Raw genomic sequence first — 26,186 nt, 5'->3', positions numbered from 1 at the left:
TTTTTGTACACTATTTAAATAGTTTGTACTATTTAAATGGTAAAGTGCTGCTATTTGTCCCTAAAAGAGACTGCAAAACCCTGAAAGATTACTGCTATTTGTTTCAAAAAGCTGTTGGTGAGGGTAGCTTGGTATAAAGCGTTTTATTATATTATGATAAAAAGCTTTATACCAAGCTTCCCTCCCCAACATCTATTCTAAACTATTTCAACAGACAGCTTTTCCTATTGTGGCATAGCTGATGTTGATAGTGTGATTAGGCAAGAGATGAGCAGGTTGGTCAACAAAGAATGGGAGGAGGAGGAGGATGTTTGACATTATTTTGAAATCACTTTAAGATACTGTATACTTTCCCCAGTTTGTTTCTGAAATTGAATTGTGGATTAAACCCCTCAGGTGGGGGCTGTGGCATTCTGGGATGTGCCAATAAGATTGATTTTATAGCATACCTCAGGGTGTGTTTGATTGTTGTGTCGTTAATTGTGCCATTTTGATGTTAACGATATAGGTGTATAGATGCTTTATATGTGTCATTCCATTAATATTCGAAACCATAGGCCCTATAGGTTATTGTTGTTCCCCTTAAAATTAACTGCTGTGGGCCTAGTCACATGTCATATGTGAGCTTCATTGGAGCCTCTTTTATTTGCAGTACCTGCAATAAAAGATCAAGGCGTTGCCATGTCTTTTCCTTGAGCAGTAAAAGTCAAATCGTTTTGGGATTAGTTTTATTTATTTATTTCCTACTTTGTTCTTAAGGTCGCGTCATTAGAGTCACTATAATACGGTATGTTGCCTACTACAATAGTTAAGCTACTCTAGGCCACCTTAACCAGCTTCGTTCCTCCCACCCTTTCCTCATTCTTTGATCAAACTGTACTTTAACCTCTTGGTTGCATTTGTATGCTAGCCTGTAGGCTGTAGTAGCACCCTATGTTTTACTACCAACATAACTTTCAAATTAATATTGCTTCCAGTTCCGGGCAGTTTGTTTTCATGCAGACGGAATAAGTGGTTGCACGACATCGAATACAGTAGACTGACAGAATGAGGAAAAGGGACGATAAAGCGAGTGCAGCCGCGACTGCTGCTTCCCACCTGCAGGGCTCAGAGAGAGAGTTAACGGAGGAGAACCGGTTACCGTGAGTGGTGCTGAACACCTTTAAAGTCTAAGATAAAGTGTTAAGTCAACGCGTGTGTGTGATCTAAGCTCACAATCACAATGCGTCATGATGCAATGCATTGTGAGCTTGTAGATCTGCTATTTTCAAAATATGTTTAATATAATAGTTCATACATTTGAAAACTTGTGAATTGGGACATAATGAGTAGGCTACTTTCTACTTTTGGTACTTTAAGTACATTTTGATACCAATACTTTTGTACTTTTACTCAAGTAAATTCCGGACTTTTACTTGTAACAAACAGAGTATTTCTACATTGCAGTATTGATACTTTTACTTAAGTAAAAAATATGAGCACTTTTTCCACCACTGGTAAAAACTTAACTGAACAAACTTAACAAAAAATACAAACAGAATCTCTCTCTCTCTCTCTCTCTCTCTCTCTCTCTCTCTCTCTCTCTCTCTCTCTCTCTCTCTCTCTCTCTCTCTCTCTCTGTCTCTCTCTGTCTGTCTCTCTCTCTCTCTGGTTATTTCAGATCCCTGGGGAGGCGTTGGCTCAAAAGAGGCTTATTGGCATTCTGTGCCATTTTCCCTATTGCACTACAATACATATTACCCGATTTAACGCAGCGTGTTGTATATTCTTATGGAAGTGAGTTAATTTCCTGACCATTTCAAATGAACTCTGCTATTTTAAAGTGATTTCAAAATAATGTCAAACATCCTCCTCCTCCAGTAAGACTCCCATTCTTTGTTGACCTCAACCAACCTGCTGATCTCTTGCTTAATCACACTGTCAACATGTACCTTGTGTCAGAGGAAGGGGTTTCTCTTGGTGTATGGTGAGTATAAACCTCACCTACTGTATTTGCTGTCTTAATCAGCCAATCATATGGCAGCAACTTCATGCATTTGGGCCCATGGTCAAGAATGGGGAAGAAAGGTGATTTATGTGACTTTGAACGTGGCATGGTTGTTTGAGTATTTCAAAAACTGCTGATCTACTGGGATTTTCAGAGGTTTACAGACTGGTGCTAAAAAGCGACTGGTCCGAGCTGACAGAAAGGCAACAGTAACTCAAATAAACACTTGTTACAAGCGAGGTATGCAGGAGTGCATCTCTGAACGCACAACAGGTCGAACATTGAGGAAGACGAGTGGAAGACCACTCCTGTCAGCTATGAACAGGAAATTGACACAGGAAAAGTGGACAATAGCAGATTGGAAAAACTTGCCTGGTCTGATGCATTTTCTGTAAACCCTACAGATGGTTGTGCATTAAAGTCCCAGTAGATCAGCAGTTTCTGAAATACTTTGGCACCAACAACCATGCAATGTTCAAAGTTACTTAAATCACCTTTCTTACCCATTCATTTGAACTGATTTCGAAAACACAGGACATGATGTTAAAGATCCAAAGTGCCTGGGGACTCTGCATGGCAGGGGCGTCCTACTCCCTGAGCCAGGCTTGCACTTGGCCGCATACCTAAAAATAGAAGACTTGATGCGCTGTGATGTTGAGACAGCTGGACAGACACTTCTTAGGGATTTTCAAGTGGGTTCCTACTTTCACCAACGTTTCGCTGATTTAACCCCACGACGTCTCCAGTAGGCTCAGCAGTGTATTCTGGCGTCCCAGAAACACTTCCCTCTGCATCTGTCCAGCCGTCTTATTTGGGAGACCAGCATAGATCATCTTGACCATATCTACAGGCCTAAATGAATTGAGTGTTGCCATATGATATGCCCGTTTAGAAATTTGCGTTAACATGGAGGTGTCCCTAATAAAGGTTAAGTGGTCGGTGAGTGTAAATGCCTAAGGAAGAACACTTTTTGGTAAATCAATTTGTACTTCTTGTGGGGCTGTTTTGCATTCTTCAAGGCACACTGTTCCTGAAAGTCAGTGGAAAGAGGCACAAGGGAAGGACCTGGCATGGTACCAGAATTCTTTGGGAAATGGAGCTCCAGTTGTCATATATCTTCATGGCAATGGAGGAACAAGGTATGAAGAATAATACTTCATCATGGTGGCTGACATATAAAAAGAAAAATCAGAGATAGTAAAGACATTCTATTATTTATTGTTATTATCATAGGTGGCAGTCTTCTTCTTAATGAATCATGCCTTCTATTCAAACAGGGCAGCTCCTCATCGTGTTGGAGTGGCAAATGTGAGTGACAGCCCCATATGAATCTCTTGAAGGTCTAAAGGTATAATAGATTTTAGTAGACATTGATGTAATTATCAATTAAGTGTAAAAATGTGTCAACAGCTACTGAGTGCACTTGGTTACCATGCTTTGGTGCTGGACTACAGAGGTAGGTAACTGAGATTGTTATAACACCCAAAAGCATTGCTGCACAATGTTTTACGGAAGAGAGATCAGTCTAAATTTTCCTCTGACTGACTGCCACCTTGTGGTCAGTACGAGGAACTCTGTATTATGTTAAAACAAATGATGCTGGAAATCTTCCAGGATTTGCAGATTCCACTGGGCAGCCTACTGAAGCTGGCCTGACCACTGATGCCCTCTATCTGTACCAGTGGGTCAAAGCCCGTTGTGGAAACAGTCTCGTAGTCATTTGGGGACAATCTCTTGGCACTGGGTGAGTAAAAGGCAATGAATTGTTAAGTGGCGGCTTAACCACTTAATGTGTTGACTTAAAGGACCATGTGACTGTCAATACATTATTGTCATTGTCTGTTCACAGCTTTGGCCATACATCATACATGAACATTGAATATTTTCGCATTTATGGATTTTTTTAGACTATGTTTGTTTGCCTTTTGTTTCATTTTGCAGTTGAGTTGAATTTCGTTAATCTTTCCTCCAGGGACCATTTTTGGCAAGACATTTGTTATAAATCCACGCTTTAAAATGCATCGATAATGTCACTTTGACTTGACTTAAAGGCTCAATAAACTTCATAGTGTTGAATTACCTATCCTAAGCTAAATTATGCAAGTTGAAGTGTCTGCATATTTTCATTTTCATACTACTGAAATGACTTGAATCCAATGGCCTTAAAACAGACACGGTCAAGGCAGATGACCGGCCACCCTATACCCTGGTTCTGCATGACATTTCTCCATTTAAGGGGGAGTTTTTCATTGCCACCGTCGCAAAAATGCTTGCTCAGGGTGAGACAATGTCGGGTCTCCGCAAATATCTCTGTAAGGTGTATTGAGACAACTTGTTGTGATTTGGCACTATAATGCAATTTTATTTAATTGAAATGTGCTAAACAATCCACCGGTATGGTCCTTTAAACCCATTGCACCTGTGTTGCATGTCACCCCTCCTCTCTCCCCTCACTTTTCCTCTTTCTCTGCACCTGTGTCTGTCTTGTACCAATAAAATGTAAATGCGTGAAAAACGCAAAAGAAAAGGCCAGAAGATTAATCAAGTCAAAGCTAAACTCACAACATAATAGGCCAATTACATACAAATAAAATGTAACTTTGTAACTCAAACAAATCTACAGTAAATAGTTGTACTTAGTTGTAGTTTGCAGTTATAATTAGTTACTATTCTCCATTAATAAGAGGTTTTATAGTGTTTTATCAAGTTGAGCAGAGTTTAATTGAGTCATTGGGCACTTAGAGAACAACACAACTGACTACTGTATCTACCACTGACTACTGACTTGTCGACTATCTTTTTAAAAATAAATAAGTAATATATACCTTGTGCAGTGACAAGGTATATTCACTATACAAATCACTATATGTTATTGTATCTATATTCAGATGTAATAAACCTGCTGCCTTTTGAAACCATTGAAAAATGCATAAGGAAAGTACAATTTTCAGGCTAAGCTGTAACTAGTGTTTGCCTTCATATCTCTGCAGAGTGGCTACCAACACTGCTGTCAAATTGTTAGAGCAAGGTAGGTTTTGCTACTAAAGAAATGTAGAGTGAATAAGCCTACAGTAGAGCTTTAAAAAATATTATTACAATCATAATTACATATTTTTTGTATATTGTTAGACAAAATTATGACAATTTTCACTCTTTATTATAGGCAAGGTTGTTGATGGTGTTATCCTTGAGGCTGCATTTACAAATTCTCAACAAGAGGCTGATGATCCCATTGGCTGGGTATATTTATAGCTATATTGTCCTCATTTAGATGTTTTGATGATGCATGTCATGTGTTGATTCATAATACCTTCATGTTTTATTTGATTTAACTTTTAATTTGCCTTCCATGTTAAGTTTTTTAAGAAAATACCAAGCATTGGGTTCTTGAACACAATGGCAGACAACAGTCTCTTCCCTAGTGATGACAAGTAAGTATACAGACATCCTTAGTAATGCACTACAATTGTTCATAATCCAATTAACAATTAGCCCAAACAAATACCATTTCTAATTCTACAGTTTGAGGAAAATGAGAAGCTCTATACTATTCCTTTATTCAGAGGATGACACCATAGTTCCTACTCACATGTCTCAACAGGTTAGATGAGCTTTTGAATTTCATATTCTTGAACAATTCTGTCATTAGACTTCCAGTTATATGTATATATATGTATATATGTATATATGTATATGTGTGTGTGTGTGTGTGTGTGTGTGTGTGTGTGTGTGTGTGTGTGTGTGTGTGTGTGTGTGTGTGTGTGTGTGTGTTAATTCATACTTAAATTGTATTTCTTGATATTTTTTCATCTGTTAGGTAGTCTTAACTTTACTGGTTTTCCCTCTCAGTTGTATCAAATAGCGCTGAGTGTGCAGAATCCAGACAGAGTCAAGATGGTGTCATTCAGCGGCTCTCATGGTTATAAGCACAATGGGTTATATAAAGACCCCCAGACGCCTGGCATCATAAAGTATGGAAACTTTTATTTATCAACTTTTTGTTTCAGTTGTTATCTGGAAATCAGTTGCTGTTAAACATTGCTACAGTTAACAACCAAAATGTGTTTTGTCTGCTCAACAGGATGTTTATGCAGTCATTGTAAAATAATAGAGATGCTTCAAGACTCTCCGTCTTCTCTGCAGGACACTGAATGAATGAATGAACAATAATAATATTTTAGTAATTTTTGAAATAGTGTATTGTTATGAACAAGATTTAGATATTCAGTAAAGTTCTGTAAATAAAGTGTCTACCATATTTGAACGTCTTCGATCAAGGCTTAGGCAGTGTTATCTGACCCCTGGTGGCCACTCTTGCACATTGTAAGTACATTCTGTGTTATGACATGAGTATGTCTGCTTCATTTCTGGTAATTAAAGAAAAAAAGTAAGAAACAGCTGAAAGGCTTTTCTCTTTTGTTGAACATGAAATAAGTTAAATTGTTGTACTGTATTTCTCCTAATCATTCTCACTGTTCAGGAGGACACACATTGATATTTTTACAGTAGGCCCACGTGTAAAAGTTCACACAACCTCCTGTCCTAATGAATGTAACATTTTGTAATTACCAAAAAGAAAGAAAAGAATGTATTCAGTCACTAGCACCTTATTAAAATACCTTCTATATATATGACAAGGGTTGTGATTTTCACAAATCAAAGTTATTGCAAGAGTTTACTTACATTTCTATCAAGTAATAAACACAAATTGACACAATGACACAAATTGACTAGCCTGGTAAAGCCCCTCCCTCCGGAAAATCAAATTTCCACCTGAAATCAAATACAAATGAGATTTCCGGAGGGAGGGGTTTACCAGGCTACAAATTGACAACTTTGCAAAAAGAAACACACATCCATCTTGATTTTCATCATCAGGTCAACTTGATGACATATTGTTGAATAAAGTTAATTGAAGATAGCTGAGGCCTATTTTAGTGCAATAGATTAGATAATAAACTAATTCTAATAATCTATGGCAACCTATTGCATCTGTAACTGAGAGTACAAATGTTAAACAGCCTTGCTTTACTTTATTTGTTATACTTCACACTTAACTCCACTACATCTCAGAGGTAAATATTGTACGTTTGACTCCAATACAATTACTTGACAGCTTTAGTTACTAGTCACTTTGCAGATTTAGATGAATACAAAATATACATTATCTAATCCATTATAATATATTATTATAGGTTAAGCTGCAGCAGCACATACTTACACTTGTAACAGTGTACTTCTACATTGTAATGTTGCTTCAAAGAAATCTGATTATTATTTATAGGATTTTTACAGTCTATATAATGGCTACTCTACTTTGGGAGTTTCTGGGAGCAATCAATGCCATTTGTAGCTCTGAGAATGAACCAAGTGTAACCGAATAAACAAGACCTAGCCGCAAGCAACTCTTATTAGATCCTATTTTTAAAATCTGGAATATAGAAACAGAAAATTCCTATCTGATTGTTATGAGCTTTCTGTAGTGTTGGAGTTTGGAAGCGCTCGCTTTCAATAAAGCAACGTCCTGCTGCCTCCTGCATTATGTGACATTTAGAAACAGGAGGCAGCAGGACCATTGAGTGATTTCCAACGAGCGCTTCCAAACTCCAACACCTGCAGAAAGTAGCTCATAACATACGGTCACGGTGGATGTTTATGAAACAAAACCTTTGCAGATAGAAAGAGGATCATTCAAGCTTTCCATACAGCTGCAATTCCTTGCGGATAGTCAGACAAGACCCATGTGTACTCTCAGAGTTTTGCCAATGAATTAATTAATTAATTACATCAATCCATTGATTACTTTTGCAGTGTATGCTGTACTTTTTCTGGGTGCCATCTGCCATCAAAGGCAAGGCAGGGCTCACTTCACTTTGCAAGATGATCAAGTTTCCGTCAAAGCCAAAGGTGAGGGACAGCTCCACACACACGCACGCACGCATGCACACACGCACACACACACACACACACACACACACACACACACACACGCACGCACGCACGCACGCACGCACGCACACACACACACACGCGCGCGCACACACAGTCTCCTGGCAGTCGGATGACGTGGCTGAAGGTTGCGGCTAGTGGCCGATGTTAGAAACAAACAAAGTGTCTTAACTCACCGCTCCGCTCGGCGCCGCGGCGTCCGATTGGAGGAGATCGACCACGTGACGCGACGGCACCAATCGGACGCGAGCGCGATGTGAAGTCTGTCGCGAGCTTCACCCTGTACGACGTACGCCATATGCGTATGAGGAGCGGAGCATCCCCCTAGAAAACTGCCTCTGTCATACAACCAGGAAGAAGGTGGGATAGTTTAGCCCCGCGAAGCTAACATCCACCCCGAGCCCCTTGTCTGTAATACTTCCCCCCCGAAAAACAATGAGGTCGATCCGGTGGAAGGTTGCAGTGGCGGCGGCGGCGACTCTCCTGGCCGTAGCGGGCTTGTTGTTACCTGGTGTCGACGCCGACGAACACGAACACACGGTAAGACGAGGCGCTTGGAGGCCGATGGAGAGCAGGGAGCCTGGCTGTGTGTTGGTTGGTGATAATGGACGGTTTGTGGCCGTGGTTGTGGTGGGACGTGTTGTGAAAAAGGAGCTGCCCACGGCGACAGTGACCTGGTGACATGTCACCGTTGTAGCCGGCTTTGAATAATGGCGTTAGCTTGTGGTAGTTTATAAACATTGGCTTTAAAATTAGCAGACTTGGCTACGACTACAGTACGGCCCTACTACTGTAGACAGTGTTGCCATGTCTGCTTATTATAAGCGACCGTGGGCTTGTTCCTGAAGTGTAGTTGCTTATTTGGGCTTGTTTCCTAATGTTGGTTAAACCAGTGGTTCTCAAACTTTAATGTCAAGGACCCCCCACATTTTGTGTATTTGTCTGTGGACTGAGAATATTTTGTGCCAGGGACCTGTGTATCAGATTTGTGTTGTTAAAATGTAAATATTCAAAATTTTCATTTTTCCCCCAAGATTCTTTTGAAAATAGCAGATCTACAAGTTCGAGCTTGTAGATCTGCTATTTTCAAATAGCCAAGGTATATAGGTTTAAAGTGCTCATGTGGCCTACAGTCGCTTCTTTTGGGATTGTTTTCATAGACCTGGTTGCTTATTTCTCTCACAACATCTGGCAACACTACTGTAGAGCTTGTGGCTAACGTTAGCTCGCTTGCTAGCCCGAAACTGAACTGTGTAGCTTTTAAAAGACTGGAGGGCAAGGTGTGCTGCGTCTTTACTGCGTTCACTAACTGGAATGTCGTCAAGACAAACTACTTTATGAGCTGTTTAGAACGTAGGGTGGCCAAAATAAATGATTTGTAAGTTATTGTTTAGCAATGTGCGCTGCTGTCCTGCTCTGATGCCGGGTGTTCAGGGCCTCTGGCTGGTTCCTGGTGTCAATCTGGTCTTAATGTCTCTCATCACCAGTCTGTTTTAATGGGACCAATACCTCACCAGTGCAACTAATGTCAAATAGATTGAACTTCAATGCTTCAATTAAACTTAATTGCTTCAATGTCGAATTGTTGTTGACCAACACCAACGGACTTGTCAACTTCTGATGCATGCACTGTGTGATGGTGGTGGAGGGGTTGGATGTACAGTACTGTTTCACTTGTCTCGTTTTTATTGATTGATTTAATACTTAACAGTTTGCAAAAAAAACACAGAAAGTACAGTTCTATGCAAAAGGATGCTAAAAGGATTAAACCAAAGAATGCACTATGGCGTGTTTTGTTTCCACTCTGTATACTCGTTGAGTCCGAGTGGCGAGTGCACTGCAAATAATGAGTGCACAGTTTTCCACATGCATGCATTATTTTGATATAGTTGACTCACATTAACATCCCATCAAGCTCTTATTGGAACTGTGTTGTAACTAGCTAGTGACTGTAGATTTATGGTTGTCAATGTGTACGTGGAGCCAGAAAGACTTGTAAAACAGGCGCAGCAATGCTTGAACTTCACCACGGTGATTTCCGTTTCCTTTGCAGTACGTGGACAAAGAGGAGGTGGTGTTATGGATGAATACCGTGGGGCCTTACCACAACCGACAGGAGACATACAAGTATTTCTCTTTGCCCTTCTGTGTGGGCAGCAAGAAGACCATCAGTCATTACCATGAAACTCTCGGAGAGGCTCTGCAGGGGGTGGAGTTGGAATTCAGTGGCCTAGACATCAAGTTCAAAGGTATTATTAAACTGACACATGAACTCATTAGATTGAGCTGATCAGTTTTCAGCAACTGTGAGAGTTCAGTCAGTGTTGTTGATTATTTATTATGGGTTGCAGTTGTATGCTCATATCCATGTTTCTCACTGTAGCACTTGAATAAACTAATAGTTGATGTTATGTTATTGTGCTCCTTGCAGATGAAGTGATGCAAACAACATACTGTGAAATTGAGCTGGACAAAGCCAAACGGGATGCTTTTGTCTATGCTATAAAGAATCATTACTGGTACCAAATGTACATCGATGACCTACCTATCTGGGGTAAGTGATGCTTAGGATTTCCGCCAGGGATATGTTTAATGTCTTAATGTTTTCTATCTTAGACCTAGCCATGGTCATTTGTGTATTTACAGAGACAGTTGTGTTTCCACAAAACATTTTTATATATAAGTACAGACTCTAAATATTGGTCCAGACCAGTAGTATTATCATTATTATTATTTTTGGGGGGATTAGTAGTAACACTGAAACATATTCAGGAACTGATTTTTTTTTATCATTGTCAGTGCTCAGTGAGGAGAAATACTACAGTATGTTGTCTCATACATTAATTTTTGCCTAATTCATGCAATGCAATAGTGTGGCTGTGAAACTATCATCACACGTTCAAATCTGTATATCATTGTCTCTGAGCATGTGTCATCTCTCAGGTGATTACGAGGAGTTAATTATACTGACTCATTACCTGTTGAACAGGCCATTTGAATGAATGCTAGTGAGGATTTAGCCCGTGGAATTGACACGGAATGACTTGTCCATTAATCCTTAAACTTTTGGAAGACTAGTACATCGTTGTCGTTGACCACTACTAATGTTGACCTCACCATGGATTGCACTATTATTCTTTTGTATCCTGGAGAGCTGTTTGTTATCTGAAACGGAAACATTGTAAGCTAGTTATTACAATAAGATTTTAGTGTGGTACCTAACGGGCTTCTTGGCAACTGGTACAGTTGAACCACTCCTAGAGCTGTGTGAGCGTAGCAGCTGTGTAACCTGATGATATTGTAGACAATGGGTTGGGCCTGAGCCCTAAGACACACTGTACAATTGAATACGTCATCATACTTCATTAAGTATAATGTAGACTTTGACCTCAGATCCGGTTCCTTGGGTAAATTCCAATGCTTTACCAAATACCTCTGAGTCTGTACTCATCCAGTTTGAGAGGGAGGGAAACTTTGTTAGTCTATTCATTTTTGACATAAACAACCGTATCTGTGTTATTGCATGTTTAGCCCACTGACTACAAGTCATGTATACTTTAAGTTTACATTACTGGCAACAATTTTCCAAGGCATACCATTGTTTTAGAAATGTTTGCATGCGTCCAGGAAGCCATTGGTTTCTGTTCATTTCAGGACGAGGACAGTACCTTTAAAATCAAGTTACAGCCTTGAAACTTGCTTGAGATGGGTAATTCAACAGTGAAACTTATGTGCGATATATCCAGTTAAAAGTGCCATTGAAAAGTTTTAAGAACATTAATGAAATGTCCATAACTTTTTTCATAGTGATGTGAATATTTAAGGTAGGTTTATCACAACATCTAAAAGTTGGAATAAAACAAGTTTTATCAGATAATTATTCCTAAATCTAGTAAAGGTAGTATGCTTTGGAAAATTGTTGGTGTGATTGTAATGTAATGTGTACAGGACATGACTTGTAATTAATTGCCTAAGCATGCAATCGCACCTGAATGGCCCCAACATGCCAGAGGCACATTGTTTTTAGATATGCAGACCCATGTTTCATAGCCTAGGTCGGCTGGACAATTAAAAACATCTACAGCACATACAAACTTGTAAAACAAGTGCCACTAGGCATGTTTCATTACTATAGTATAATGCGTATAGGTGGCCTTTGTGACATCTGCCATGAAGCACAACTCTGATAACAATGCATCTGAATTGTCCAGGTATTGTGGGCGAGGCAGATGAAAATGGCGAGGATCACTACCTGTGGACCTACAAAAAACTGGAGATTGGTTTCAATGGCAACAGGATTGTTGACGTGAACTTGACGAGCGAAGGCAAAGTGAAGCTTGTCCCAAACACAAGAATTGGAATGTCCTACTCAGTGAGTATTGAACTTCCAACTGGGTGGTCAGCTAAGCTTGTTGTTATATTTACAATATTTATCATACTATATCAGTCAATAAAGTGGAATATCACAGGGTTTAAAACATATTAATCATTCATGTCCTGTGGGTTGGCAACAAATGTGCTCTTGAGGAATACATTTTAGAAATCATCACCTATCAATGCATTTCATGCCAGTATAATAACACCTTTCTAATCACAGGTTAAGTGGAAGAAGTCTGATGTGAAGTTTGAAGACAGATTTGACAAGTACCTTGATCCATCATTTTTCCAGCATAGGGTAAGTTGATTGTTACACATTTTACACACTAAATTACTATAGGATTTTACAGTAAAAAAAATCCATATTTCTGCCCAACTTGTTACGGTGAAGCCTCGCTAAGCTGAACCCACCGAAATATAATGTCTCGCTGAAATATTTAAACACCAGGGTAACAATTTCAAATATATATTTATATTTATAAAGCCAAGATACAGTACATATTCTTTAACACATTACAACCGGGAAAGCATCTGTGTCATTTTAGATCTCTTTTGCTATTTCTGAAAAATCTTGAAAATTGGTGCAAATCTTTGAATATATAAATGTTTTAAATCGAACATTTACTCAAATCTTTGCTTCTGGGGTTCCCTGAATTTATTTTGAGATGGGGGTTGGCGGCCAAATACAATTTTGGGGGTCCTTGACATGAAAAAGTTTTGAAGACAGTTGTAGAATCGGCCTCAGGTGTTAATGGGTTAACAGCAGTTACCACACCTTTTCAGGTGGGTTAGTTAGTGGATGCATAGCGTTCCACAAGTTGGTACATAATTAATGATAAATATTGTATTATTTCATTTGAACATAAGAATATGCAGAAAAGTTATGACACTTCAGTTTGAAAATGTAATTAACTGTGCTTAATGATTCAGATCAGTTAAATAATGAACTCCAAATGTGCGTCATTGTCAACATGCTGCACTCTTTAGTCTTTAGGTCCTTTACTGATTAGTCATTGCTTTTTCCCATTTCTTTTTGCAGATTCACTGGTTCTCCATCTTCAATTCCTTCATGATGGTTATTTTCTTGGTGGGTCTGGTGTCCATGATTCTGATGAGAACTCTAAGGAAGGACTATGCTAGATATAGCAAAGAAGAGGAAATGGATGACATGGTAAAAAGTGTTTTTATAATATATATTTTTAAGTGAGCTGTTAAGTGAGCTGTTTTGTTTTCATTACCCCCTTAGGATTTTTCCCCCTATCACCTGTGTCTTTCTCTCATTTCTGGGATTTGCTATTTCATGTGACAAGCAAACTGCTCCCCTGGCTTACTGCACCATTATAATTATCTGTCACACTTTTCTTTTTATAAAGTCCAATAACATATCTTTTTATATTAATTCACAAAACCTGTGTGTGTTTGACTGTCCCGGGCATAACTCGGTTGCCGTTCTAATAACACCTCAAACTTGTGTGTGTCCCATATGACCTGGGGGGTGTGCAGTGGCAATTCGATTGGACCAACGGCTTCCGAGTACAGAAAAAACGCAAATGTCTGTCTGGCTATGCAAGGGACACACCAAATCTGTGTTTGGGGGGTGTGAGCACTGGCTTCCCTGATTTGCCAACTTCACTGATTACCTGAGCTTTGCACCCATGTTTGTGCCGCTTCGGCAATATAAGTTGTAGAGTGCACAATGGAACAAATAGCATGAGATCTGTGCTCATGGGTGAAGGAAGCCACAGCGAACAAAAGCAGTGGCGCAAAGCAAAATCAATGTGCGCTGAGCTGACAATGTGTACCAGAAGTACATCAGATAACAGGATTATTTCGCAACTGATGGGGTGTGTATTCACGACTTGCATCGTTCCCGACTTGTATTGCACCTGAGTAGGCAAAAGTCTAGTAATTAATAACTTCACATTGGTTTTGAGAATGTGCATCCCTCTCAGCTCGAGTCTCCCCTTTATCACTACAGGATAGGGACCTGGGTGATGAGTACGGTTGGAAGCAGGTACATGGAGATGTGTTCCGACCTTCCAGCCATCCCATGATCTTCTCTTCGCTCATTGGCTCTGGGTGCCAGATCTTCTCTGTATCTCTCATTGTCATCATTGTTGCCATGATTGAGGATCTGTACACAGAGTGAGTATTTGATTTAAGGGTAAGAACTAGTGCTCTCAACAAAAGGATTCTCAAGGTGTAAACAATTGGGATGTTTTTAAAGTTTTTACTGTCTTTTATAATGTCAGCATTTATTGTATTATTATTTATCATTTGGAGATTATAAAAAAAAATACTGTACATAGGGAAGTTACAGCCTTGTATCCCAGTATATTTGGAAGAAAATAAGGGAACCCCAGGGTGTTGTGCGGTTTGTGGCTGAGTGGGTGAAACTTATTGTGAGTTTTAGGGCTGACTTTGCACTCACACCAAAAGTGACTACAAGCGACAAAGCGACCAGCAGTCATTAATTTCCCATGGCTAAACTGAGTGACTTGGAGCGATGAGACATTTGACGACAAGGTTGCAGCGACATGGCAATTGGAAAACATTTTAACTTAATACAAATAAGCAGTTACTAGATTCAAGTAATCCAGACCACCGGCCAATCAGATGGCAGATGTGTTAGTAAAGTTTATTTTATTCATACTGTGAATTGCAGCAGAATATAGATAGATGCAAGCTTGTGAAATGGACCGTCTGTGACAGCGCCCGATTTGATATACAAAATATTAAACTGTAGCAGTTGTAAATGTGAAATAAATCAATATTGAGCAAATACAAGGTCCATCGCTCTATCAAAAGTAATTTTTGGTTGTATAAGTGAATTATAGATTGTTGACAGAAAAACTGCCATTGCACTTCAGAATCACTATAGACGGACATGAGCTCTGTTCTCCCAGGGTCACCTGGAGCTCACAGTAAACCACAACTCGACTATTAATGCTGATTATTAATTCGGGCATACCGGTATACGTCACTAATTCCAGCAAATGTTTCTTCAGCACCAACGTTGATTTTGTTTATTCGTACAGTAGGTGAATTTGTGACAGAAGGTATACATAGGAGTCAACATGTAATGTAACCTACTTTGACAGCGTGGAATAGTAAAATGATAACGTACTTCCATACTGCATTTTATGGTCTATTTCTTGACTAAAATGTTTCTAGAATATTTTTTTGCGATTGTACAAAATAAGTTTAATATAGATTGCATCCACACAAGCTCCTCTACACTCCACTTCCGCAAAAATAAAACTGTAGCGTCGACGTGTAGTGATTTTTAGATTTTGGCGACAGCGACCTGGTGACACAATAAATTTGCTGTTGGTGTGAATGCAGGGTGAGGGAGTGAAAAGCAGGGCGCCATGGGGTTTGGGGCTGGCGCTAGAGTGTGATTTATGTGGGTTTAACTTAACTGATATGTAATCTTTCTCTGCAGGAGAGGATCCATGCTCAGTACCGCCATTTTTGTGTACGCTGCAACTTCTCCTGTTAACGGCTACTTTGGAGGTAGCTTGTACGCGAAACAAGGAGGTAATATAACAACCGTCCATTGTGATTGAACTCCCTTGGATGTACGGTTATGGCTTTAATGCATTCACAAAATCGCTTAGTCGGGACGTTATAAAATCCATTTGCCTTTTATACTCCCTTAATAAAAATGTGGGTGTCTTTTCTTTTGATAACACAGGCAGAAGATGGATTAAGCAAATGTTCATTGGGGCCTTCCTGATCCCGGCCATGGTGTGTGGGACCGCCTTCTTCATCAATTTCATTGCTATCTACTACCATGCCTCAAGAGCCATCCCATTCGGCACTATGGTAAGTATTGCACCGCATACTGTACTTTAACTATATGTTCTGAAAAGCCATCAGTCAGTTAATCTAAATAGTAGAACTTCACCTGTGTCACACTAATAATAATACAATATATAGTGTATGATATTGAATGTTTTTCATATCTGGTAGCTAATCAAAATTCCAATCTTCCAATGTAATCAGTTTAGAATAGTAGGCATAAAAACAAACTGATGGGATCATGGGAACAAAAACATTTTTAATTGCAATCTAGTCAATACAGGCTTTAAAGAAGTATGTTGGAGTTTCATTCATCGTTAAATAAATCCTACCACACTACGCCAGACCAACTAACCCATTACCAAGTAATATCAGCAGTAGCGTACGGTAGGTTCTAACGTGGACCGGGCCAGATTCTTAATCCCCCTGGGGATAATTAGAATCTGGGGGGCGGGTGGGGGCTCGCGCAACGATGGCTGATAAGTGACAGTCTATTGAGAATTACCATCAGCGTTAATGCAAGCGAGAGAAACGTGAATAAAACACAATATGCAAGTATAGTTGGGAAGCGGCTTAGTTTGGGTTGAGTTGCTGGCTCGTCGATAGCAGAGAGGTCTGTACTCTGTAGGCGCAACTGCGCCGCTGGAATCCGGGGAGCAGGGGCGCACTTATGGTGCTGCTGGTCGCGGAGATGGTTGCTGGTGGTGGCGGGTCTGGCGTTGTGGTGGGCGCTGCTGGTTGTGGCCCCACTGGCCCCCCACCAGCAGCCGCTGGTGCCTGGCAAGAGAACCGGTTTGACGGGGAAAACGTTTTTTAATGGCCACCCATTAACAATTCGGCCGAATGCAAATAAGCCGGATTTGAAAACAAAGGCGAATTTCTGTGGTTGGCAACGACAGAATAGGGTGAGGGGTGCTAATGTTGTTATGTTGATTTTTTTGTTTTTCTTTCCCCTGGGGGAGCAGAGTTTTATAGACCGGGCCATGGCCCCGTTGGCCTCTATGACGATACGCCCTTGAATATCAGTACCATGCCAAAGAATTTGGAGAATTGTTTATTGGGCACCTTGGTGGCTTAACCAGAAATATCAGAAATATAATGAATCTTAATAGGTATTTGTTTTAATTTACATGTATGTATTAAGTGATGTGAATTCGTTCTCCTGCTATGCGGGAAGGCCCTGCCAACAGTCGTAAAGGGGTGTAAATCCATACTCCTTCAAAACTGCTCTAAAAGAGCACTTACAGGTGGCTGCAATTCGAAACTGGCCCCTGTAAAAGTCAAAGCCTCTTAAGTATGTAAAACTTTGTTAATGATACTAAATGTTATGATGTCTCCTGACAGGTTGCTGTTTGCTGCATTTGTTTCTTTGTCATTCTGCCTCTAAATCTGGTGGGTACCATTTTGGGGAGAAATCTGTCTGGCCAACCTAACTTTCCCTGCCGGGTTAATGCTGTGCCACGGCCAATCCCAGAGAAGAAATGGTATGTGTGACATAAGAATCATAATTGTAATTGTAAGAACCATATGTATTGAATTTTCCTTTTTCCAAACAACATTACAGTACATTACATTACATCAACATAACATTGCATTGCATTACATAACAGAAAACAAAATGGAAAACAGAAACACACAATGACAATAACATCAGCACTACTCTTCTCCAAGTTCTTCCATTAAATGTGACAGATTATTGTTTGCAATATATTGTATAAAACGACCCCACACCTCCTGAAACCAACTCTTGTTTGTCCTTGAGAATATACGTAAGAGGTAGACATAAAGACAGTTCCCTGAATCACTGTGCAATGCTTGGTCTGTCTGGCCTCTGACCAGGTTAATGCTATTACTATTTTAGCTTGTAAAAGACACATATCTATAAATATTCTCTCAATGCGCTTTATTCTGTGTCCAACTGGATAGAGGCCTAGCAGAAAGAATTTTGGTTCTGGTACATAGTTAATTAACAAGATCCTCTGTATTTCCTGCCCAACCTCCCTCCTAAACTCTTCCAATCTTGGACATGACCATAAACAGTGGAACTATGTACCTCTATCTTCACTGCACCTGGTGCATAAGTCCCGAATATTGTTATTAAACTTATTAAGTTTCACTGGTGTGATGTACACTCTCATAAGCCAATTGTATTGTAGAAGTTTTAGACAAGCCGTACTCCATTGTTCCACTGTTAGATCCTCCTGTAGGTCTGCTCTCCAGGTATCAAGCCTATATTCAGAGGACTCCGGAGAAAATGACATTATTGTAGTTCGTTTCATCATTAACAGACAAAGTATAGGAACTTGTCTTCGTGATTTATTTTTGCAGCAGAGACAACAATGTATCTTTATAGTACATAAATATGCTTCCTGGAAACAGGACTTCACTGCACTGCATACTATGGATAGTGATCATACATTGACTTAATTTCTGACTTAATCATATATATTAACACATTTTGCTCTTGTTATTTGAGTTACGCATGAATTATGATTGCTGCTCTTGAAAGGAAGTGAACTTATGTTCTTGAAATAGAGCAGGGGTCTTCAACGTTTTTCAGCCCAAGGAGCCCTTAGCCGAGAAAGAGATAAAGCAGGGACCCCCCTACACATTGTATAATATTGTGTTGCAGATTAAACTTTTTTATAGATTTCATAAATGGCTTCATAGACTTTCCCCTCTACACCAAATGTCTTTGCCGAAAATAGCTGATCTACAAGGTTGCTTAATAGATCGGCTATTTTCGGCTCATGGATCATGTAAAAAGAGTGAGAAAAAAAGAACAAAGATTTGGCGGCCCCCCTGTAGTAACTCTGGGGACCCCTTAGGGGTCCCGGACCCCCTGTTGAAGACCCCTGAAATAGAGCATTGGCATTGGAGTATCTATACTTCTGTGGAAGAATTCTGACATGCAGTAGCTCTGAAGTCCACAGGGTTCTAGAGAGACTGAGAATGCAAACATTTGCATGGAGAAATTCTAAATCACACAGTAATAAATGGTGATATTGGAGAGCAGACCTCCATACTGAGCTAATGCTTCACTGTGGCCAATGCCTGAGAAGAAATGAGACCGTGGTTGCATTTCTATCTTCTCAGTTTTTCCACTCAAAACACAATGGGGAGTGTCTCTAGCCTTAATGGTGGAATGTGGTCTGCACCGGTTAGATATGGCTGTCAGTAGACAAACTTGCACATTGCTTGCGGGATATTGCTGACGCGCCCACATCAGGATCGCCACATCCACGCCAACGTTAGCATCTTGATGTTGATGGGAGATTTTGTTAGTGAAAATGGAACTGAGAGAAAACACTACGCTGGGTAGTTGATAAAGGCAGAGTGCCAGATTACTGCCCTCAAACTAGACACCATAGAGTCATGTATTGTTGGTATACTCATACAAACTTGATGTTCTAGGTTCATGGAGCCAGCTGTCATTGTCTGCCTTGGAGGGATCCTTCCATTCGGGTCCATTTTCATTGAAATGTAAGTACATTTTCTGACGTGGTAGATAAAGCACAACAGGCGATACACTGTTAAGACTTATTTTTTTTCTCCCCTGTGTCTTTCAGGTACTTCATCTTTACATCTTTTTGGGCCTATAAAATTTACTACGTCTACGGCTTCATGATGCTAGTCTTGGTTATCCTTTGCATTGTGACTGTGTGTGTCACCATCGTATGTACATACTTCCTGCTCAACGCTGAGGACTACAGATGGTACGTAATACCAAATATCTTTAATTGACATACATACATACATACATACGGTCCACAACAATCATTCATAATTTGTGCTCATTGTCACTTCAAGGTCACAACAGACTTCTTGCCTCCTAAAAGGGACTGCCCCAATATGAATGGCCGCACAAAAGACTTGGGACTGGTTCTGCATTCGAGTTTTTTTTGTTTGGTTTTTTATTTTCTAATGTAATTGTTTCCACCCAGTGTCAACAACGAAAACTGGGAAATTGTCCTCAGTCTCTAGTTGAGCGAAACATTTAGAGACTGACTGACTTGAGTCTAGATTGATTTATGTGCCTATTACATAATGCACTGAATGGAGCTGCAATAGAATTGAGTTGGCAGCAGAGTAGAAGTACTCAAGACTCAACGCACTAAAAATAGGATACAAATCTCAGAACAAAATCCCAGAATGGGGCATAACTACAGAGAGGTTGGAAATATTAGCTTCAGTACCAATCCAGACAATATACCACTGCTTATACAACACATATAGTGCAGGTGTGGCCTTGCTTTCCAATCAATAGTAGTATACTGTGAGTGTAGTTTGTGAATGAAGTCACACAAATCACAATGCAGTCTTTAGTGGTGAGTGTTGACAGTACACAGTAATGGCTGCTTGTGTGCCTTTTTGAAGATACTTACCTGTAAATGGTCTGACTTGTCGTTTTTCTGTTTTTTTCTTTTGTGCCAGGCAATGGACAAGCTTCCTCTCTGCTGCGTCTACTGCTGTTTATGTCTACATGTACTCCTTTTATTACTACTTCTTCAAAACCAAGTGAGTTTCAGCTGTCATTCCTGTTTGACTACTTAAAAATAGTATCCCATAAATGATACATTTTCAAGTAGTCAGAGGTCATACAAAATGAAGAGATCATACGCAAAAACTGTTAACTCGTTTCATTCCTCTGTGTTTTAGGATGTATGGGCTGTTCCAGACTTCCTTCTACTTTGGCTACATGGCCGTGTTCAGTACTTCCCTGGGAATCATGTGTGGTGAGTTGTGCATCATTATCCCAGTTTTTGGGCATGTCATTATAGGCAAAAATAATACAAAAATACTGTTTTTAGGCTCCGCCTCCGGCTGCTGATCAGAGCGCCTTTTCTGGTTGAACTGGGCCTTTTTTTTTTATCCCTCGATTTTGTAACCCTTTTTTTCACCCGGTGCCAATTTTCTAAGTGATCCTGGACACTACACTCCCCCCACCAGCCTAGGGAGGCCAGGGCCGAGCTCATGCCTCCTTCAATGTATGAGAGCCAACTGACCTTCTTGTCACCTGACGGGGAGTTTCCGTGGTTCAACGTAGCGCGTGGAAGGAACACGTTATTCCAACCAGTTCTCTTCCCCTCCATCAGGCGCCCCAGCTGACCAGGGGGAGGCAGTATAGTGACCAGGATTACTACATGTTTTTGTGAGGGTATTAACTACCCTAGGAGACACGGGGAGAACATGCAAACTCCACACAGAGTAGGACATGGACGGCTTTTTATCAGCTGTCCAATCATGATTGTACACAAGTACAGCCGCTCATTGTCCGAGCTGATGGTCTCGCTATTCCCCGCTATCAGCAGCCACCGAGCCACACACACACAGGACTGACACCACCAGCATCGCTCCTCCTTTTCTGCCTAGCAAAACAGTATATTAAACCTATTATTACCTAATATAATTACATCATATTCGCTATATACACATATATTGTATTTTCATAGAGGTGGGCCTATTAATATATTGCAATTAACACGCGTATTGTGGTCCAGCAGTGTGAGCACCAGGCGACTCAAAGCAAACAGCCGTGGCTGGGCAGTAGTAGTGTCAGTCACGGGAGGAGAAATGGAGACCTCGGTACTTGTATCTGGGAGCTTGTCTATAAAAGATTGATACATTTTAGGTGATAAATATGCCATACAGTTGTTCAATCTTTATTACATCCACATCTACACCTACTGACCTTCAGTGAGTTTATTAACCAAAAAAACATCACATGGATGCACCTGGGACGTATCATCAGTGTTGTAGCCTGGGGTCATAGGATGTTTCGGGTCTCGCAACATACACCCTCGCCCAGGTGACCCAGCCAGGGTTGATCAAGCCCCGACTCACGTCCCAGGTAGCTACCCACGGTCAGTCCTAAATAGGGAAAGACAGGGCCACTCAATACGCTTGTCCGAAACTACTCTGCCAGGAATGGGGGAGAGGAATTGCTGGTACGTGGAGGGGCTAGGCTCTGTGGATGGCCTCCTGGCCGGGCTCCTCCTCCGTCTCACCAGGTCCAGGACCTGTGCGTTGCACCAGACTCCCCCGCTCCAAACATTTCATTCTGGTGTGATGGTGTCTTGTCCCGTGGTGGTACTGCAGGCTCCCTTAGCGGCTTGCTTGAATGGCCCTCCTAAAGGCCTCACCGTGGATTTGTTGGGCTTCTTCCTCACGGAAGACACAGACTGGGGCGCCAACCCAAACTGCTCCCGGATGCCGTCTACATTCCGGCTGTCACCCGTCTCTCCGGTGGTCACCGATCTATTCCTGGTTGTCACGTAGTCTATAAATTCCTATGAGCTAGGGCTTTCACGACTAGAGATTTTTACAGGTCGACTAATTTGACCCAGTGGTAGTCGACTAGTCGACTAGTCGAAATTTAAATTAAAAAAAAAAAAATTAAAAAAAAAAAAAAAAAAAAAAACTTTTTTTTTTTTTTTTTTTTTTTTTTTGGGTGGCACTGTTTTAATACCATCCTACTACTATATTACTATTATTATTATCTTCCTGCCCTTATTTTTATGGCGTTTTAAGGGAAGCGCTTCTGGCACAGCAGCACAGCACCACAGCAGCGTCTCCAAGGATCCCCATTGCCCAATAATAGGCTTTTATTGGGCATGCTTTTGACCCCCTTTTGATAAAAAATAAAGTCAGGAGGATAATAATAATAGTAAGATGGGCCATTACTATAGCATTAAAAATTAAATTAAAAAAAAAAAAAAAAAAAAAAAAAGGTTTTTTTTTTTTTTTTTTTTTTCAACTATCAACTATCAACTAACAAGGTCGACTAGTGGTTATACTAGTCGACTAGTCGACTAGTCGACTAGTTGGTGAAAGCCCTACTATGAGCCACTATAAATAGAATAACTATAACCAAAAAAACATCACATGGATGCACCTGGGACGTATCATCAGTGTTGTAGCCTGGGGTCATAGGATGTTTCGGGTCTCGCAACATACACCCTCGCCCAGGTGACCCAGCCAGGGTTGATCAAGCCCCGACTCACGTCCCAGGTAGCTACCCACGGTCAGTCCTAAATAGGGAAAGACAGGGCCACTCAATACGCTTGCCCGAAACTACTCGGAGTTCATAGTATAGTATCTAGTGCTGTCAGAATGAATTTCGGTATTCGAAAATAATTTGAATGTGGAAAAAAGTATAACATTTGAATGCTAAAATTACCATTCGAATGTAGTTTTTAAAAACATATAAAAAATGTTACTTTTAATATATTTTTTATTTCTTGACCTACCAATGCGAAAACAAATGCTTTAATCATGTCACGCATGATCAACAATAAAGTTTGAGTGCATGCACTGCACACAGAAAGTTAAGGACGTATAGTCGCTGCCACGCCACCCAATGTGTCTGTGTTGTGCACGTTCGACCGCGCGCCGAGGCAGGCAAGACTCCTCCCTTCCTTACAAACGTCACTTGGAAGTTACATTTTTTTACAAACTTAAATAATTATGACAACAGCAAAGGTTTTGATGTAACATTGTCCGTCTGTAACGTAGAGAAAGCTCAGCTCTGCTTCTCTCTGTCTGTCGCTGTCCTTCCTTCAACATGTTGCGCTGTAGCTCCGCTACCGTGTCGCTGATGCAACGTGGTGTGGGCTTGTAGGTCAGCTGTGTTCCCTGTGCGACACCGTTGTATACCGAAACAAAAACGGGCACTAGTAGGCAGGAACAGATATTATATACGTGCGTGCGGTAAGAAGTTGTAGCCTAATATTTCTCTCCTTTTTTTTAAAAACATCTGTTTATTGTAGTTTTTTTCCTCTCACACAGGTATTTTTCAGATATTGATAACAGGATTTGCATAGATAAAATAAATATATTTATCTCCTTATTGAAAAAAACATTTGTACAGTGTGTGTGTGTGTGTGTGTGTTTATTATTGTACAACTATACATTATTTTATATACATTATTATCGAATATTAAAAATAATAGAGCATTGAAATTCGAATGGAGAACTGACAGCCCTAATAGTATATATATATATATATATATATATATATATATATATATATATATAGTATCACTTTTTAAAGACTTAACATAATTGTGAATCATACTGATACCAGAAATGTACCTTACCAGGAAGTGATTGATTCAATCTGAGAAAGACCAATTGACCAAATGCTTAAAAAGCCAGTTGACTAAAAATATTTTTTAACAAAGTCCCTAATAACAAACTAATTTATTTCAAGAATACTCATTACCCAGTGATTGAGTTTGAAGAGTAGAGTAGTGCAGTACGAAATATGCAGTTGTTGACCCACTGAAAAGAAACCAATTCTAATGTCTTTGATAGGTGCTGTTGGATACATGGGAACAAGTGCCTTTGTGAGGAAGATCTACACAAATGTGAAAATCGACTGAGTGCAAGTGACATCACAGGGACATCCATGGATCGACCCAAGCACGTCCAAATACGAGGCGTCGGGCACAAGTCATTTTTTTCCTTCACCTTTTGCAAAAGAGATTGTGGAATCTCACTTTGTACAATGTAGTTTTCCATTTTTCTGAATGAGTCTGAACGCCGCAACACACAAGTGAACAAGAGCAAATCTGCGGGAAAATATATCAAACATTTGTTCTGTTTTTATCAATTGCTTTCAGAACAAATGTTGTTGGAGCAAATGTTAAAAAGGATAACATGGCTTCTGTTTCCAAACCAGTCCCACCTGAGACCTGAGATCTAGACCTAGATCTTTTCTGATGGAATAGTCTCGCTCTCTTCAGTGAAGAGGCCTAAGTGTATTGAAAGCCTTTGTTCTATTGTATTAGAATATTGGAGAGTTGGGTTTGTGTCTGTGCTCTGACTTGATTCCTTGATTCTATTTTGTATTAGTCATTCTAAATATCGTTACTATTGTATTTTGGTCTCCGTATAACTTTACAACAAGTGACATCTTCACAGAGTACAGTAGGTTGTTGAAATTTACTTCAGCTACAGTGACGGATCGTACACGTTCTCGAGTATCTCTCGAGACCTCACCCCCGCCATTTTGACAAATTTAATTCCCTGCTACAGTAGAAATCCATCCACAATCCAAATATTTTAGTACTACTGTACAGATGGAAAAAGAGGGACTGATCAATGGTTGAGGTACAGTATAAATAAAAAGTTTGTTTTAAAAATGGATGTTTAATGTGATCCCATATCCCTGTTTAGTCTTACGTTTTCTTAATGTTTGGGTTTGAATGAAGTCTACTTGTAAAGATAATATATGGATAGGGGGGAAAAGTGTATATAACCTTAAAAATGTACCTTTAGATGTAGATCCCAAATGTATTTTCGTTGTACAGATTTACTACAGGGTGTTTTTTTAAATGAATCATAAGTTCTAAACAAAAACTATATTTAGTTTTTTTTTCTCTTTTGTTGTCGGTGCTTGGGGTGGGGCTGGTGGCGCTGTTACATCTTGCCTGAAATTGCATGAAGTTTTCACTAAACCATCTGCTCATCAGATTTCCTTTTGTTCGGCGCTATCTGTTTATTTTAGCGTTTCCCCCATTGTGAGCATCTCTGAGTTGGTCTCAAAAGTGTAAAGGTATACTTTGGTGACATGTAGAGGAAGCTGTTCAGGAAATGAGCTGTTGTTCATGATCACTTCTGTTATTTTGACACCATTTATTATTTAAAGCTTTAAAAGGCTCTCCGTATTCTGGTAAGCCATTTCCCTCATGTATTTTCTTTGCCTAACCTGAAACATCATGGGAGTAACCCATCGTGAATGTCAGAAGGAACGAGGCAATAGCTTTGTTTCTGCAAACATACTGTACAAAGTGAAATTTATGTACACTTAACTAGATGTTTTCATAACCGCACAGTGCTGCAGAGTATTTCAAATGCTTTTTCCCCATTTTGTGTAAATACAGTATGTACCTTACATGTATGAGAAGTGGCAATGCCTTGTTTTTCTAATTTGAATTCTCCCAACTGAAGTTGATTTTGGCACCTCATGTTGTGTACCAATAATGTCTGATTAGACATTTTGAACCTGCATATTAACTTGCTGTAAAAAGAAACAAAATAAACATGTTTATGTACAGGGGTTATG

The 26,186-nt window shown here is 40.0% G+C and overlaps 2 protein-coding genes across 2 annotated transcripts; both read left to right on the top strand.

Annotated features, from left to right (window-relative positions):
• Positions 1-903: 903 nt before the first annotated feature.
• On the top strand, positions 904-6,595 carry LOC311059425 (lysophosphatidylserine lipase ABHD12). Its single transcript, XM_084077354.1, has 13 exons — positions 904-1,142; positions 1,661-1,776; positions 1,861-1,966; positions 3,007-3,126; positions 3,265-3,295; positions 3,398-3,443; positions 3,602-3,731; positions 4,978-5,015; positions 5,151-5,227; positions 5,345-5,418; positions 5,510-5,588; positions 5,837-5,958; positions 6,069-6,595. The coding sequence occupies exons 1-13, from the start codon at positions 1,048-1,050 to the stop codon at positions 6,088-6,090; spliced, it is 1,056 nt and encodes a 351-aa protein (XP_083933480.1). The 5' UTR covers positions 904-1,047; the 3' UTR covers positions 6,091-6,595.
• Positions 6,596-8,237: 1,642 nt separating this feature from the next.
• Positions 8,238-26,180, top strand: tm9sf3 (transmembrane 9 superfamily member 3). The gene is made up of 15 exons (XM_084077145.1): positions 8,238-8,476; positions 9,990-10,185; positions 10,368-10,490; positions 12,148-12,308; positions 12,534-12,611; positions 13,353-13,484; positions 14,292-14,458; positions 15,759-15,853; positions 16,011-16,141; positions 17,462-17,601; positions 19,532-19,600; positions 19,687-19,833; positions 20,552-20,635; positions 20,777-20,853; positions 24,434-26,180. The coding sequence occupies exons 1-15, from the start codon at positions 8,372-8,374 to the stop codon at positions 24,499-24,501; spliced, it is 1,773 nt and encodes a 590-aa protein (XP_083933271.1). The 5' UTR covers positions 8,238-8,371; the 3' UTR covers positions 24,502-26,180.
• Positions 26,181-26,186: the final 6 nt, after the last annotated feature.

Source organism: Gymnoscopelus microlampas, assembly GCF_963454915.1.
Source record: "Gymnoscopelus microlampas genome assembly, chromosome: 13".
In the NCBI taxonomy this organism is placed as follows: Eukaryota; Metazoa; Chordata; class Actinopteri; order Myctophiformes; family Myctophidae; genus Gymnoscopelus; species Gymnoscopelus microlampas.
This window is presented reverse-complemented; position numbering and strand designations above follow the sequence as displayed.